This window comes from Halyomorpha halys, unplaced genomic scaffold (assembly GCF_000696795.3).
Source record: "Halyomorpha halys isolate HHAL.00 unplaced genomic scaffold, Hhal_1.1 Scaffold90.1, whole genome shotgun sequence".
NCBI lineage: Eukaryota > Metazoa > Arthropoda > Insecta > Hemiptera > Pentatomidae > Halyomorpha > Halyomorpha halys.
Genome location: NW_027109220.1, coordinates 980,433 through 999,723, shown reverse-complemented (window position 1 = coordinate 999,723; position 19,291 = coordinate 980,433). Strand labels below are relative to the sequence as shown.

Below are 19,291 nucleotides of genomic sequence, written 5' to 3'. Positions count from 1 at the left end.
TATGTCGGCTATCTTTAATGGACATTGCTTGGGAGCGTCGGCGTTCATAATGCTCTGTACCACTTTTTTCCTTCTATTATAATAATTTTATTGACCTAGCTCATAGTGGTACTGCTCCTGCCGACGGTTTCTGTCTGCCTTGTTAGCTCTCTGCTGATTCGACACCTTCCCCGCGCCCTTGTCAGCCATTTCGGTTTTATTTTTTTCCCTCATTTTATAGAATTTTATGGCAGGGTGCCGCGGGCCCGGCAGTTTGGCGCTAATACCTTTGAGGAAACTCAAGAAATCGCCCACTGCCTTGCCGAAATCCGCTGAGTTGAAATTTTGACCTTTCATAATATCCTGAAAGACAGCCGACCATTTACTTATTTCTACTTTGATTAAGTTTGATAAATGATATTAGAAGTTGGTGCAAAGCCTCCCAACATATCTATAAACTATGCTCCATATTTTGAAAAATTAAATTAAATACATACATAGGTGAGTGGAGTGTCAACTAGTGCTTTCTCCTTTTATTTATACCCTAAGTTAGCTAAAGTATACATTTTGTACTTTTCTGACTCCTTTATGTGTAGAATATATTTTTTAAAAAAGTACAAAATTTGGTGCAAAATACCCCATTTTTACAGTACATTTAGGGGAATGAAACTCCCTTCTTTTTTACTTAAAATAAAATTGCTCAACTCAAGACCATTAATTCGATTTTTTGCATATTAGAAACGTATCTTGAACCACAATCAAGTTGGATGAATTAATTAAATGTCTAAATTTGAAAATTAAGAAAAAGACAGGTTCTAATAACCTATACTCTTATCGTAAACATCTGTATGTTGGCAGTTCTTTTTGTAAATATGTATTTGAAAACTTGAGTATCCTACAGAACAAAAGGCTTGGTAGATATAAATATTGTATTTATTACTTTTGAATTCTATTGAGCATAAATTATAATAAATACAATTAAAGTTAATATAATACTCTGTTAGTACCGATATTTTGTTTAGGTGAACAATGAATCGAGGACTCTCTTCCTCAGTGATGAGGAATTATTGCAAATAGATTATGATGACATCATACAATGTCCAAGATGTTACGGCTCTGTATTATTGGAAAATAAAAGTGACACTGTAGCCATCTGCTCCTCCTGTACCAACGTCTTCTGTTGCAGTTGTAGAAGAACCTACCACGGCTTCCAGCACTGCCACATTCCTCGGGGTAGCTATTTTTCTTTATTATATTGTTCTGATATGATTAAAAACTTATATAGCAACCAAGGCTCGGATTTTTATGCAATGAAAACCTGCATTATATGCTACAAAATAGTAATATACAAAATATACTACGTAAAATATTAAAAATGTATTTATAAAACATGCTCAAAAAATATTAAAATATGCTGTAAAACAGATTCAAATGTACTACTAATGCACCTACAATCAGTTCTGGACAAAGAAAGAAATTGGAAGAGGGATTAAAAATTTAAGAAATGAAATTAAAACAAGAACCACACCATTAAAAATAGAAATAGTTCATAATTAAAGATATTAAAAATACGTACGTTACTGTGTAAAAACATAATGTGAGACACTTTTAAAAAATAAACTATATTTTTTTTTTAATTATTTATTTAATGTGATTTACAACTGTACAAATAATAAATACAATAAGTAAATATGTAGTATGTTTCATATACACTTGAAAATCTTGGGAAGGAACCACCCATTGGTGGTACTTCAAACATTAATTTAAATTAGAAGGTCCCGTGGCCATCTTCTTTTCAGACGCCTCGGAGGATTATCAGGGATTGTTAAGGATGAAAGATTAAGAATTAATGGGTTAAGATGGTTAAGGAGTTTGGAATGAAAAGGCGCATATCTGTTTTGGGCCATTCTACAACGAATAGGATGTTAAGGTCTTTGTGAATGAATTTTTTTTAATGTAATAAGGAGCATCAAGGATTTTACGTAGGATTTTGGATTGTAACGATTGGATGCGGGAAGAATTTGATGGTTTGGTGGAGCCCCAGAGCTCAATTCCATATGTCCAAATTGGTCTGATTATTGTAGTGTATACTAATTTTTTGTAGTGAATGGGAAGTTTAGAGCGTTTGTCAAGTAAGTGTTGTAGCAATCGGAATCGACGAGCCGAGCAGTTTCTTGCCGTTTCAGTCTTGTGTGTGGATTCCAAGTAGTCTCTTGTCAAGATGGAGTCCTAACTATCGAATCTGTTCAACAGGCGTTAGTGGAGTATTTAGAAAGGATACTGTAGGACAGGAGGGCAGAGGTTTACAATGGAGAGTAAAGGTGATCTGGTGGGATTTGTGAGGATTTATTTTGATTCTCCAGTTTTTACACCATTCTTCAATAGATGTTAAAAAAAAAAAAATAATAAAAATAAAATATAAACTTACAATTAGCAATAAATGAATTTTAGCAATGAATGCATTTGAACATAAATTGACTTTAAAAAAAATTAAAATGATGTTAATAAATATGTTAGGGCATATTTTGCATAAGAAATATTTACAGATGCATTTATAAAATATTTTTTAAATTATAATAAAAAAAACTTTACTCAAACAAATATGCACTAAATATTATCGGGTTGCGGGCAATGTCGCTGACAACAACTGAGTCATTCCTATTTTATTAGATTTTTTCTAAATATAGAGAACCATGCTTTACATAAAAACTTTTCCCTATATTTTTTAAGTTTCTCCTATTGGACCTGATATGCGAGTTACATTGTATTTAAATTGATTTAATAATTTGAAGCTTTCATTCAATAACAATCTTGTTTTCTGATTTATTTTTTTTCTCTGTTTCATAATAACGTGGAATGTAATACAATTAGTTTTGTAGTTTGTACTTGGTACAAATTGGCTGACTTGCACAATGATCACTATTATATTTGTTACTTTCTAACTGCTATATGAAAACAAAATAGGACTACAAGACTACTCGATAGCCCCCTCCATTATGAAACAAAAACATTTGTAGTTTTCTTTTTGGGAGCTGTTTACATCAGATCCTGCTCGTGCCTTACTGCAGGGATCCTGATTGTAAGCAGAAATTTTATTTAAATTATTGTGGAACAGGGGTTTAATTATGAGACAATGTGCTGCTTGTTAATTAACACATATTTTTCTTCAATAAAGTATTATTCCTGGGGGGGGGGGGGCATATTGTGCTACTGGGTTAGTAAAGGTTATTAATTATATTATATATAAACAGCGATACGGGGGTCTCATTCATTAAGAAATTATGGCTTATCTGGGCGACGTGTTGTAACTTTCGCTGTCGCGGTTACTTCTGCGTCTTATATTATAGCAGCTTCCCTCATCCGGGTGGCGATTAACCACACTAATTATATTAAAGACGTTTAATTGCACTACGTTTTAATGGAAAATGCAATTACACTTATCTGACCGACTTATGTCGTATTATACGTACTATACGATAGTATAGTTATTACACAGTAATTAACATGTATAGCTACAACAAGGTTATATTATATCTCAGTAGATATTTTGAAAGGTGAAATTTTCCTTTTACCCCTTGGATACACCACTGGTTTAAAGTTTAACTTTCTCATTAGTAGCAGCTAACACCTTTCCCCCAAATAATATTGTAATTTGAAAATAATTCGAATGTTATAGGTGAGAGGCTCAAAACATTTTTAGCTTTCACCTCTGAAGAAACCAGCAAGGAAGAAAAGGAAGCTTATTTAAAAAAGTATGGACATCAGTGCATGACAAGGCTGGTGCGCCAGTATGGAGGTTCTGATGATCACGTACAAATGGAGGTCGGTATAATCGTTAAGATATAAATTATCTCCCATTTTCTGCCTCAAAAAGTTATCTTATAATAATTCAAAATTTCATTTTATTTTCAGCATTGAAACTTAGTCGATTGTTTTCATCATGAGGCGGCATCTTGCTATTTCCGCATGATAATGCCTAAAGACGCTAACGAAAGAGGGAAAAATATGTGTAACTAAAAGCACTTAGTTGGTAGGAATTCCATATTATGACTCTGTATGGGACTAATCATGTTTTTTGGAAGATTTACTCTGCCTCCATAAAAAAAAAAAAAAAAAAAAGATATATTAATAAAAATTTTGTACATAGTGTACCTTAAAAGGTGCACTTCCGTATTATTATCAATCGCATTACTTTATATTTCATTATCAGACTGGCTTCAGAAGAAGAACAAGCCATATGGATGATATTTTCTATATATTTTATATATTTTCTGACAATTCCTAATTGTACAATACCATGTCGTACCTGATTTAGTAAAACCCTTCAGGAGTAATGTAATTTATAATTATTGAACTATCAATTAATAATTATTATAGATTAATTTTCTAGCAGAAGTCAAAAACAAACTCTTTACACCATTCAGTACTAATCTTTCCCTCCTCTACGACACAACGTAAGTCTCATATTTGTTTCATTATTCTTTTCCTTTCTCCATATACTACCTTTTCCTATTGTATATATTTATATATATATTTATATTTTTAGTATAGGTATATAAGTTAATACTCACAATGTAATTCAGATATAAGCCACTCACTATTTTTCATTGTTTGTCATAATGTTCAATTTGTAGTTTCCATTTATTTATTTAATTTTTTCAATTTTTAGACACTACTTACATATCTTATATTATAATCTTCTTACCTACATGATATTATATTTCATCTGACACTGTTTTCAATTTACTACCATACAATTCCACAAATATCCATCAATAAAAATTTTGTACTATTCAATTATCAATTATCATTTTATATCATTTATGATTTAATTCAATATTTTATATAATTCTAAATTTGTTTGTATACTATTCCTTTTCAATTGTATGTTACTCTAAATGTTGTTGTTATCTTTTTTGTTCTATAGCCCTGATGAAGACCTGAAACTCAGGTCGAAACGTCGGCATAAAATAAATAAATATGGTTTTGTTTATCTATGTTGTTCTTTGCTGACCGCACCCCCCGACAAACTTCTTCAAGATTAATTTTTTTATTTGTTGAGATGAAGAAAACTTCCAAGTAGAATATAAACTATTCTATATTTTGTACTTGTACAAGGTTTCGGAATATTATCCCGTACTCATGTACTATTGTATCCTCATCTGTAAACTTTATCAATATTCATTTTGAAATGTTTTCAATTAATCGAATCAAATTGATTAATTATTTTATTAAGATAATATTAATGTGAATCTGAGTCTCTTGGGTAAACTGAATATTTTATTGAAATTATTGTAATATTAATAATTATTTTGTTAGCTTTTTAAGATTTCAAGGTATGTTCCTTATTTTTATACTAGCCTAATTATAAATTACCCTCTAATTATCATTTTCATTAAATTTCTGATGTTATTACAAATTTTGGATTAAAAAAATCTACTCCGAATTTTGATGTATTTAATGATTCCCTAGGAATAATTACCGATATGTTAATATGCTTATTTATAAATATATAATAGAATTTATTCTATGTGGTCTGAATTGGCGTCTAATCACCATATTATATTTACCAAGCATGCTAAACAAATTTAGCTGTTAAAATATGTTTAAAATGCCTGGATTTAATGTCATAGGAGAATAAGTTAAGTTTTCAAGATATTTTTATTCAAATAATCATAAAACTGGTTATCGTTTTATTTTTGGCGATGTTTTTTCCAGTTTTTGCCTCCCTGAGTTGGTGTAGCATCGAGATACAGTTATATCTCATTACAAAAAAGGGTCAAATGTTGAAAATAGTATAACGCTTCGATTTTCAGTTTTTGAATCATTTTAAATAAATAGTTTTTCTAAGTTATTAATATCAGCCAACTATCATATTGTGATACATTGATAAAGAATATTATAAATTTGGAAATTAAGTAAAGTTATTGGATAAAAAAATACCGAAAAATTTAAATTCTTAAAAAAATATATATAATTTAATTAAAAACCAGTGGAAATATCTGTAATGAAACAGTACAATTAAATTACACAGTAGTGATTCAAAGGATAAAATATAAATTAAATAGATACATATATTTTTCCTAAAACGCATAATCCAACGATAGATAAAAAAAATAGTTAATATGACAATATCTGTTTGATTAATGCATCTAATATTAGATAATTGACAAATATTAACAATATGAAATTATACAACAATAATAAAAAAGATAATCTTGGATAGGTATAGTATTGTAGATTGTAGATAGTCTACAAGAAAATTCAACGTTTCAATCACAACATTCTAAACAGCATTAAAAAAATATTGGAAAATTTATTAGAAGAGAAAAATACTTACCGATGATTAAAAGTAGTGATAATAAATAACTCTAGGATGGAATTATCAAATAAGTACTTAGCATATGTTTTCTTAACAAAATTTTGGCAGAAAAATTAAAAAAATTGAAATGGTTATAAATTAAATAAAAAAATGGTTAATTATAACGAAAAAGATTAAAGATGAAGAACTTTTAAAAGGGAGCCGTCGAATATTTGTTTTCGATTGACTTTGTTATTACTGAACCGATTTACGTGGGTTTTTTTTTCTATAATACTTGACTCCCTGGGAATCATCCACCACCACATGCATGGAAATTAATGAGTGGGGGAGTTATCCAGAGGAGGGATGGCATGCATGCATCGCATATCCTATTTGTTGCTTTATTTATCTATTTACTACTTTGTTATTTTTTATATTTTTATATTCTAATATTTGTTATATAGGGGAATATGTTGATAAAATGAAATAAGGGTTGTAAAATGGAGGGGAAAGAAAAAAAAAGGGAATAAATTGAAAAGCTTGTATTTAGTTTCTAGACTAATATTAATTGTAAAATAATAATGTGGGGGAAAAAAAAAATGTTATCTGTCTATTATATTGTATCATATCAAAAAAATGTAATTTATAAATTTATATATGTCCGATCACGGATTGATCAGTATGCTGTGTAATGTAGCAACCCGATGTATTTGGGCAGCATGATTGAATAAATTTCTTTCTCTGTGTGTCCATATCGCCGTGGGAAGGTTTAAAGATGATGCAATCCCGAGATTTTGAGTAGAAAACAAGTTATTAACAGAATTAAACGTAAGGCTCGGAGTAAAGTAGGTCGGCAAACTTTTTTTTTTTTTTTTTAGAAAAAAGAAAGTCATATTCATTTTTAGAAATGTCCTAAAGTAAAACATACCATTTTTTAAAGAAATTAAAAATCATAAATTTTTCACCTCGATTCAATACAATGCATTTTTTTTTTTTCCTCCGGTGACTATTTTTCACATAATCGTTAATAATTTATGTTCCTTTTATCCGATTCTTATGTTAATAGAACCGTTGGAAAGCTTTTTTTTTTTTTTTTAGGTCAAAATGTGGGTTTCAATTGAAGAGGAAAAAATCTCATGTTTTATTTTATATCTCCGGTCCAATTTGTTTAATTAATAATGATCCTAATAATGATTAGAAATAGTGATAAGAAATAACCCTAGGATGGAATTATCAAATAAGTATTTTTCAAATAAGTACTTAGCATATGTTTTCTGAACAAATTTAACCATTTTTAAAAAAAATGGTTAATTATAACGAAAAAGAGTAAAGAGAAAGAACTAAAATCTATAAATATATAAAATGAATGGTCGAATCTTTGTCCACAATAAACTTTTAAATTACCGGACCGATTTACGTGCATTTTTTTTTTTTTTTCGAAATGTACCATTTCGCCATGGGGAGGTTCAAAGATAAAGAAATCCCTGAATTCCTCAGTAGAAAAAAGTTATGAATAAAAACATAATGTGGCTTGGAGTAGGCCAGTAAACTTTTTTTATGAAAAAAGCAAATCATATTTGTTTTTAGTGTTGTCTCAAAGTACCAAATACCATTTTTGGAATAAATTAGAATAGGTAATGATGATTAGAATAGTGATAAGAAATAACTCTAGGATGGAATTATCAAATAAGTATGTTTGAAAATTGTTTAAATGTGGGCATATCGATAAATATACCAACGTTCAGTGCCAACAAATATATTGATCCTCGGAAGCATGGTTCAATTTAACTTCTCAAACAGGATAAAGGTCTGAGGCCGATAATTAACAATATCAATGGTCCAACTGATAATTTATTGAAATATTTAAAAACCCACGCAATATTGTTTAAATAGACATTGTACAACGATTATGTTGTAATGAACGCCTTAGAGGTAAAAAATCTGTTAAAATATTCAGGTTGAAATGTCGGCACAAATAAATAAGTTTTTGTTTATTTGCTGACCGCTAAGTAATAAGATATAAAATTATAAAGATGATGAAGTTTTAAAATTATTAAATATTGCTGATAACAGAATTATTATTACTCTATTGAATATTAAATTATTGATCTATTCAATTATTAATCTAATTATCACAAGTATAAATTCATTAATACAGACAAAAATTTAATTAGAAGTTCGATAATGTTGACTGAAGAAAAATTTAAGTAAAACGTGGTATTAAATATATAAAGAAAATGATAATGATAAAATAAGCCAAAAAAAATTATCGATTTTATACATTCAAATACATTCCAAGAGTCAAATAATAGACAAAATTAAAAGTCTTAAAAAAATATGATCAAGGCAAAATAAAATTTGGTGCATACAAGAATAAATTAGGAAAACACATGACTAACTTGAAAAACAAAATTAAGCATAGCAATGAACAAACCGTAATTTACAAAATTAAATGTTAGGGATACCTGGATAAAAATTACTTTGAAAAAACGTTGCGAAATTTGAAAATGCTTATCAATCAACATAAAATGAATGTGAAAAATAAAAAAAAAAAAAGTGTATATTGCGCAAAGCGCTACCCAGGCATGGAAAAAAAAAAAAAAAAAAAGTGTATATTGCGCAAAGCGCTACCCAGGCATGGTATTTTTGGTTTTAATGATGAAAACATATTAAATTGCATCGGATATTAAAAAATATGTGAAATCAATTTAGGTCATAAAATTCATTAAAAATGTAGTGAATTATAAAAGAAATAAAACGGACATATAAGGAGTCGGCACGTATGATGTCGATATCAATAATAAATTAAACTTGTAATAACTGGTGGTGGTTAAAGAGTATGTCGTTTGTATTTTTATTATTAGGGAAATAGATATCACTGTGTGGATTAAATCGAACAGTTATCGCCTCTCTAACTTGGTATAACATCCAAATACAATTATAGCTCATTACAAAAAGGGTCAAATGTTGAAAATCCCCTTACTTAGTATACAGCTACAATTTTTAGTTTTTTGAAATATTTATGTCAGGAATACCTTGATAAATCTTACATTAGAGAAACGTCGCACAAATGGAAAACTCGTATCAATCAACATAAAATGAAATTGAAATATCAAAAAAATAACGCAACAGCTTTAGCCAGGCATAGTATAGGTATCAACAAAAATTTTGATTTTAATAATGTCAAAATTCTAAATAGCACAGGAGATTCAAAAATTAGAAAATATATAGAATCAATTGACATGACTAAATGCATTACAAATGTGAATTATAAAAGGAATCGGCCAGCACTATGTCGATATTATTAATAAATCAAACTTCTAATGATTGTTGACGGTTAGTCGACATGAAAATTTAAGGAATCATAACATTCCAAATAGTATCAAAAACCGATTAGAGGATAAAAGTTCTTACAGATGATGATTAGAAATAACTCTAGGATAGAATTATCAAATATGATAAATACATATGTAGCAAATTTTCAAATTTTGTGAAATGATCTACTTAAGATGTCATGGTTGTGACTTCTATTAAAAGATATGTTCAGTAGGAAATGTAATATTTACGTCAACATGCACAAAATTAGAAAGAATATCAAATATTCGACTTTTTTGGAAGGACCATTTAGTTCAAATGGTGCTTTAATAGCAATCCTACCCTAATCATTTAATATATGAGAGCAATTTAATATCTGCTTAAAACTGAAGTAACAGTAAAAATATTTATAAAATGTCGGGTTTTAATTTCTTAAGAGAATATGAATTTAGTTTTCAAGATCGTAAACACATTCTATTCCTTACCTATATCTATAATGCTACACTCCGATCCACCTATTTCCCTGACCCTTGGAAAATGTCTATAATAAAAATGTTTCCCAAACCCTCCAAGCCACTTGAATATCCATCTTCCTACCGTCCCATTTTACTCCTTCCCTTTATGGGCAAAATCCTAGAAAAACTCTTATTAAAACGCCTCATACGCTACGATAATCAGACCAATTTGGACGTATGGAATTGAGCTCTGGGGCTCCAGCCAACAATCAAATTCTTCCCGCATCCAATCGTTACAATCCAAAATCCTTGATGCTGCTTATTACGTTACAAATAAACTCATTCACAAAGACCTTAACATCTCATTCGTTGCAGATTTGACCCAAAACAGACATGCGTCTTTTAATTCCAAACTCCCAACCACTCCTAACCCTTTAATTCTTAATCTTTCATCCTTAACAATCCCTGATAATCCTCCGAGGCGTCTGAAAAGAAGATTGCCACGGGACCTTCTAATTTAAATTAAAGTTTAATGTACCACCAATGGGTGGTTGCTTCCCAAGATTTTCAAGTGTATATGAAACATACAACATATTTACCTATTGTATTATTTTGTAAACTTGTAAATTACATTAAATAAATAAAACAAAAGTTTTCAAGATATTTTAATTCAAATGTAACATTTTTGGCGTTATCTTTTCCCCTTTTCGCCTTTCTATCTTGGAATATAACAATATCTGTTCGATTAATGCATCTAATCTTAAAGAACAGACAAATATGAAAAAATACAACAATAATTTAAAGATAATCTTGGACAGGTATGATAGCATACAAGATACGAACCGTATTGAAAATTTAAGGAATCACAATATTAAAAATAGTCTTAAAATTATTGTTTATTAATTTTGTTAAAACCATATGTATTATATTAATTCATATAACCAATATAACTATAATTATATCTACTTTACAGTTATCAATAAATCCCTAAGGGGATGAAGTTATGTTGTGAGTTATGATCAACTATTTTGTCACATAATGTTTGAACTATTGTTAATAAATGTTGTTAAAAACAATTTGTATTAATTAATATAACCTATGTAACTATAATTGTATCTACCTTACAGTTATCAATCAATCCCTAAGGCTCTTTAAATATGTTTTGAGTTTTGATCAACTATTATAAGGGTGCTGGTATTTTGAGATTGAGACGTTCTTTAAACTGGTGTATATATGGATCAATTTTAAATGGTTATAGAATTTGTTTAAAATGCATAAAGTATATATAATATGTCAAACAGATTGTTAGGTATTGACCGAGGAAGATATAAACATAAGCGTTCCAAATATATATTGTAAAAATCATCAATAAAGATCTGTATATTATTCTATTTCAAAATGTTTTGGTTTTCTTTTTTTTCAGTTTATTTTTTTATCCAAATGTAAAACATAGCTCCTATGTAGTAAGTAGCAAAGAGAAATGCATTGTATGATGGTGTATTCTGAAGCATTGTTATAATTATTGAACATATTATTGTTTATGAAATAAATTTTTTTTATGAATTGACTCACTAGACTTCCTAAAGAGAAAATCCAGAAAAATTTTGATATTTAAAAAAACATAGATTGTCATTTTCTATTATGTTTAAATAAAGTTTTTTTTTTAAATTTTATTTTATTTCATTTATATACCTCTGTAATAGCCTAGAGATATACAGTGGAGGTTGCCCTAGTAAGTAATAAAAATAACAAAATTTGAATACAAGATAAGAAAAACAAACAAACAAAATTAAAAAATAAAGAAAAGTTGAGAAATAGAGAAATTCTAGTGTGCAAAAAGAAGAGAAAAATATATTAAATAACTAAAATATACCAACAACAAAAAAAACAACACATGGTGTAAGTTTTAAATACATAAAAATAGTAAAATAAAAATAATTCAATTTAAAATATAACTACCTAAAATTTAACCAAATAAATACACAATCTATAAATCTTACAAATTTAAATTCAAATAAATAGAATATATATATAAGAAAGAGAAAAAAAGATTAATTAACAAAATGGAAAAAAAAATGTGGAACCAAAAGTAAATTGAAACATTTTAAAAAATACTGAAATACTAAACTAACAATTAAATACTAAGGAATAAAATAAAAACAAAAAATAAACCACGAAATAAATACAAAAGTGAGTCAATGAGTTGTTTCCTTACTTTGAGGAGAGCCTTGCAAAATATGAAAACATCATTCACATTATTTTGTTGCTTCCCTTTGAAAAAATGAATAAATTTTTTAATAGCTGTCATATGTAGGCAAAGGATGATGTATTTGCTTTTCTGTGATATGAAAGCTGAGCAAATTGAAGTTCAATGAACATTAAATTGACACAATTAATGTCAAGTTCATACAAATTACAAAGCTTACAGAAGTAACTGGAAGCAAATTGAAATTTATTTCTATCCAGGTAATTATTCTAAAGTGTTTTCCATTATCTATACACATGGTCTATGAATCTCAGTTTATTGTTGTGAATATTAAAGCTAAGATAAAATTCACAGTAAAAAGAGAAACTACAAATATGTGAAGATGATGTCAAAAGCAGTTGTCCAAAACAAAATTTATAAGGTAATTTTCAAAAGATGTTAACAAATTATGGCTGTTATATTTAAGTAATTGGAGATTTTGATATTGCCAAAAATGTTCTGCTCCAGTTATAGCTAGATAGTTTCTTAATTTTATCTCCTAGTTAAATGGGATGCTAAAACTACTCAATGTCAGCAATCTGTAGTAGCATAACATGGGTAATCCTTGTTCCAGCACAATGATTCCAACCAGTTTAACATCCACTTAAAGATTTTAAGTCGTACATGATATTTGCCAGTTCCAAGTCTGACATGAGTCAGCTGTACATTTAGGTGAGTGTAACAAAACCTTTATAAAGCTAAGTTGCCCTATCTCTATAAGATGAGTGTAGTTGGAACCCCAACTTTCCAACAATTAAAGAATCTCACTCTGTATCACAAAAAACTTCCTCCAAAGCGCCGTTTTTTGTTTATGCTGTTAAGGGCCATAGCATTTCTAGATTTTTTTTAATGGAGAAATTATGAATAATATAGACAGGCGATGGTCTGTGAAATGGAAATTATTGGTTACCATAAAATCGCTAACAAAATGAGCTGAGCTAATGTGGGGCCAAACCAGATGAAGGACACTACAGTCCCACACACTGAGATAAGTGAATTTCCCTCATTCCTTCCCCTTTGTAGCCCATAACAAAAAAAAGAAAAGCCACATTCTTTCACAAGCTCAACCATTTTTTCAAATTAAAGTCACACACTATTGAAGTCGGAGGATATGTCAAGACATACTTCTCTGCCCTCCCTTCTACACCATTGTTTCCTTGGCACGGGTCGAGCCGAATAGCCGTGAGTGACACGCAGCACTGAGGCAATACACTATCATATGCTCAAGACATTGCTGATAAGAAGGATGAGATATATTGGGCGGTAGGCCTTCGGTCATTCCTTATCTTTGCCTCCTCCCTTGTAGAGCAATCTCAATGCTGCAATCAAGTAACCACTTTTTGTAGTATAACCGAATTTCTGGCGAACCTCTTCTTTTCATTCGCCACCATTTTATTACGAGGGTCTCGCGATCTTCTTCTTTTAGTTCACCCCCATTTTATTATGATGGTCTAAGTAACATTTTCATTTACAATGTAAAATTTGTACAAAACAAACTTATAATCAAATTCTGCATTCATATAAACACAAAATTAAAAACTAACTTTTTTACTTACAGTGAAAAATTTATACAAAACAAACCAATAATCAAATAAATATTTTAACCGTTGGTGTGAGTAATATAATATTTTTAAACCGTTAAGATAAATTCATTTTCGATTTAGGCAAAGATGGGAAAACATTTTTAACATGTAGATGTAGTTGAAAAAATTATTAATCATGGAAATAATTCTGTTGAACTCATCATTGAAATCATATTCACCTCTAATTCACTCATACAATCAAGTTTACGGGCTTTTAGACCACGCCAGAGACCTCCATTCATGACATCCATTCATGGTGAATACATTTCAAAACCAATTATTATTTATCCATCCAGTTAAAGCTTCTTTTCGGTCCTGCCTATACTTCTCTTTAGCATGATTATGCACGATGCAATGGCTTCCTTCCTAATCTAAAATGATTTAATCAGTTTTTGGAAAGCCAAAAATCTTCCAAGTTAACTACAGACACATCTGTACAACTGTTGAGATACAAATATTTTCTTATCTCGGCCCTTAACGAAAATTTTACCTGCCGTCAAGACGTTTTTACTTTATTTTGAAAAAACTTGTTTACTTCTTAATTTCATTTTTTCTTCTAATTCAGTATATAATGACCATAAACCAAAGTATTAACCCCATCTTCAAGTATATCTTTTATCATCAAAAGGATACAGGAAAGTTTTATTAATCTCTGAACTGAAAATATTATTTTGCTTTGATTGTATAAATCGCATAGGCGTATGGATAATTTTCTTTTTAAATAATACATTTTCATAATCTTCAAAACTGATATATTCTTTTAAGGAGGATGTTTTTACGCCCTTAGCACGCTTTTTTACATCTTTTCCTTTTTTAAATCTTTTTCTATCATAATGGCGTACATTTTTCCCCTAGATAAATCTAAAATGGACATACCAATATATATTGGTTTATTAAACAAGACTCTTGATTTGCTCATATGCACTGCTGCTATGTTCTCCTTGTAGATTGTGCGGTCAATAAAATTTGGTTTAGCAATGAGCTTCATCAACTTGTTGCTATCAGTTACCAGTTGAATGTCTTGACGATTTATGATATTTTCCATTGTCTTACCGAAAATCGCGTTGTTTAGTAATTTATAAAAATCTTTTTCAAAGTCGTTGGATACTCCTTTTCTTAACTCTATATTGTATTCTATATACGAACTTAGCCATGGGATTGGTTAAATTTCAAAGCACGGTGAATTTTATCTAGTTTTAATCCATGTTTTATAGCCTGTATTAAATTTCTATAATGTAACACGTAGAGGTCTCTGTTTCCAAAATGTATTGTTAATTTTTTTAAATTATTATTGGCTACCGGTGGTACGATTGTTTCAAGTAAAAAAGGTAAATAATCGTGAATATGATGAAATTCTTGAGGATAACTAATATCTATTTGGAAGATATATCCAATTTCATCATCATCCCTGAGATCGAGGATACTTATACATTCCGGCCTTTTAACCCACTTGAATCCTCCGTATGGTAAATACATGTTCATTGCTTGACCATAAAGATTGTTTGCATCTAAATAAATTATGTAACTCGATTTTTTGTTTGAATTGAACGTTCTCATGTATTTATTATTTGCGTCTGCATACCTGTGTGACATCTGACACAAACCGCCTCGAATTACGTGCTCTATCATTAGAATCATATCATAATCCTGCAAGAGCTCTATGCCCATTTTAGTATATTTTAACTTGGCATCAAACGTCAAAACGGGAACAGTAAATAATGACCTGGATCAAGTTCATGCGTTTTCATCATAACATTTCGGAAAGATTCGAAGACGTCACAAAGTAGAAGAACATCAGTTTTAACGTAAACATCTGCGTAGTCTCCCAACGATTGACATTTAAAGTGTTTCCATATGTTTTGAACGAGTGTATAATCTTCTACACTGATATTGACATTACACAATTTATTGTAAAAAGCTTCAATTGGTGGGAGCTCGGTTTCATTTAACTTTTCAACATCATCAATATAATCGTACGGAAACACACACACTTTCCTAGTAACTAATGTTAATTCCTCATTTTTGTAATATTTTGACATTTCCTTGAATTTATCCATGGATAAAGATTTTACAAGATAATCCAAACTTCGTGGCATGAATCTGTAAGAGTCTATGAACCTCAATTTCATTTTACCAACATTTTTTGTGAATGATATATATTTTTCTAATATCTATCTAAGAAAGTTCCAGTTAGATGACAGTGATCTCTGGCTTTTATATTGTTTTCTGTAAATATGTTTTGACACATGTAGCAGGTCTTAACTTTATCCCAATATTCCTCATCCTCCGATGAGATCCGCATAGATTTCTTTATTTGATACATTTCTTGAATTTTTTCCGCTATATCTGTAATACATTCCATAAAGTGCGAAGCGGCATTGGATCCTCTGTTGGGGTGTGGGTCCCAGAGCGTCTGGTTCGGAACGTTGTGGGGATTTCATTGCCTGGGGATGTTGATATTTGTTTCTCGGTGGTCCCGAGTAATGGATCTTGACACGCCCACCTTGGTTAGTACTGCTTCAAGGTGGCAGCCAGAGGTTGGTTATATAACTTACTGAATTTTCAGATTCACATTGACCACATCTAATCATGGTAATTTGTATTACTTGCTCTTTTTTTGCTTATATAACTTTATATTTTACTTATTTAATTATGTTATTTTACTTACATATTCAATTAATTACATTATACGTTTTCTATCTCACTTTTTAATAAGTTTAACTTTAAATAATATTCATTTGGTACCATTATTTACTTACTGGATTTTCATATGTAAATTGATTTTCTTAGCGCTAATGGAGGCCTGAAACGATAGTATTGATAAAATGAGATTTTCCTTATTTGTGTTGTTCACTGACCACACCCTTAACTCTCTGCACATATATTACCCACGGTCAACAACGCATACTTTTAAATTACTTTTCTAATTTACCCAATAACTTGAATTCAATTTTAAGATATTATAATCTCGTAGACATTGCTGACTATTCCTTTCTATCAGCGACTTCATCATGGGATATAGAGTCTATTTTAGTATTGATAAGATTATGATATCAGTGCGCATACCAGTATCTTGTTTAGAAGAATATTTATTCTAGGCACAGTTTTATTTAAAGTGTGCGGAAAGATCTTATATTATTTTTTTCTATTGTTTTAATCCCATTAAAAATATCAAACAAGGACCTTTAGCTCTTTATAACTTGGATTGTTGGTAATTTCAATTTTCCATCTTTAAAAAAAAATAAAACAATACTACTACTACTACTACTACTACTACTACTACTACTACTACTAATGAAGCGTCTAGGAATCAGTGATCGATAATAAATTATCGTTCTATGCAAACAATACAAGGAAATGATATGGTCACCATTTTTGCACAACCGTCTGTTTTTTCTCCCTATGGGTCAAAGGGTAGGTCAAACAATTTATGAAGAATGACAGTGCCCCAAGAATTTATCTTGAATTCAGTTAATCCATGATTGATTCGTATTTAATCTACCACTGAACATATATTTAAATTTATAACAATCAATAAATAATTTATTATAAATTCCTATTATTTTTGCTATGTGTATTTAGGAATAACTTATGTTTTTACAATTTACAATTAATTAAAAAAAAAAATTACCTTATTAAATTTGCCTGGCCTGGGTACTTGTCATGTATTTGGCAACCCATCCTTCTTGTGAAGCCTGGAAACTAAAATTCTTTGAGAACCGAATAAAGTAAAAAAAAAGAGGTTCACTGTTCAGTAATAAAAACAAAGTTAGATATAATGGAATAATTTGATTACCATTTTCGTAAGTGCTTAGCGTGTCAAATTTATGGTTTATATGTTTTCAGTCTAGTTTATTCAAACATTTGTTGCATATCTTAATATTAGTTCATAACATATTGAATTGGGAGAGAATATAAACATCTAAATAAAATTATATAGTTTATTAATCAAACAACATTACAGATATCATACTTGTTACATTTAATTTTGAATAATCAATAATACAGTGTAAGGCATGAAATAAAACAAATTTTTTTTTTCTCGAAGTTTCGTAAGTATGAAAATCGAAACAAATAATAATTTGTTGAGAACTTTGAAAAATAAAAGAGAAAGTAGGGGTTTTGCATATTCAAAATAAAAATACCTAATATCAAAACTGTGAAATAATTGTTTATACAAGATAATTATAGCAGTAAGATAATTATAGAGCGACCAAGATAGAACTCTACTTACTAATTTATCCCTGAAAAATGCTAATATAGTATGTTCTTCTACCGTTTAAGTCAATTGTGTGATTTTTAGTACCGCATTAATAAAATCATTCAATTCAGTAATTATGGAAATACGTTATTGCAAAGTTTACCCATCTGAAATTTACCAACTTCAACAAGGTGATATTTTTTCCCTTCCCTATTAACAACTAGCAATTTGTCAGCTGTATCCACCAGTCTCGGGTCAATCGGTCGCAAATCACGGACGACTCCCAGAAGAGTGACACCGTGATATTCTGAAAGCATAAAATTTAGGAGAGCTTCATTCCATCCTCTTCTTCTATGAATCAGCTCCAAAAAATCTATACCGATGTACTTATCCTTGTATCCCATACTCAATGGTGTGCTGAAAAAGTCGCGGAAATGTTTAAGGGTTGTTGTGGGCTGGTTAATCTCCACCTGCAGAAATATCCCCTCTCTCACAACAATCGAATTCAGGATCGACATTAGTGGAATAAAACATCGATTATAGATCAATATTGACCTGACACGAACGGTACAGAGCAATTGACCGATACCATCTCTTACGTCATTGAAGTCGTGTGCTTCTAAATCAGACTTGCCTTCAACTACGGATTTGAAACAATTCTCTCGCTGGTGAGATGAAGAAGGTCCTGGGATAGGCTCAAAGCTGGATCGGAGCTCTCCCTGAATAGTCTGTACCTCCGGTGACATAAGGCTGCTTCTCCAAATCTCCAGTTGATGACGGATATAATCGCTTTCAGTATCCATTGATGGTTGCCTACGGTGCGGTACAAAACTGGAAGACTGATAGAGATAGACTGATGGTGGGCTGGAAGAATTTTGTGGTGGGAAGGCTGAGTCACTCCGATAATGTAATATAACTCCGAAGATAAGACCTATCTGTATTCCAAGCGATAGGTAAATAGCTTGGCCTGATAATGCCGAGATTAATTCCTTGACTCATGGATCCTTATCGAATACAAGATAAAAGAGTATAAAATATTTTTCGTAGGGGAAGTATAATTTAAAAGTATTCTTCTTCATCGCATCCTCTTCCACTGCCATGCATGTTGAGGTGCCTGTTTGTAAAACTGAATCCATAAATTTCAATCCTGTATCGTCTGCCACCTCTTTCTATAGTCCATTCTACTTCAATCTAAGGCCTCCCTCACACCAT

At 30.1% G+C, this 19,291-nt stretch overlaps 1 protein-coding gene across 1 annotated transcript in view; it reads left to right on the top strand.

Annotated features, from left to right (window-relative positions):
• LOC106677176 (E3 ubiquitin-protein ligase RNF14) overlaps positions 1-4,059 on the top strand; it is a 22,271-nt gene extending 18,212 nt beyond the window's left edge. Inside the window, exons 6-8 of the mRNA XM_014414923.3 lie at positions 1,002-1,212; positions 3,656-3,801; positions 3,892-4,059. Of these exons, the coding sequence (XP_014270409.1) occupies positions 1,002-1,212; positions 3,656-3,801; positions 3,892-3,897 (363 nt within the window). The 3' untranslated portion in view covers positions 3,898-4,059. The remainder of the gene's footprint in view (positions 1-1,001; positions 1,213-3,655; positions 3,802-3,891) is intronic.
• The last annotated feature ends 15,232 nt before the right edge of the window (positions 4,060-19,291 follow it).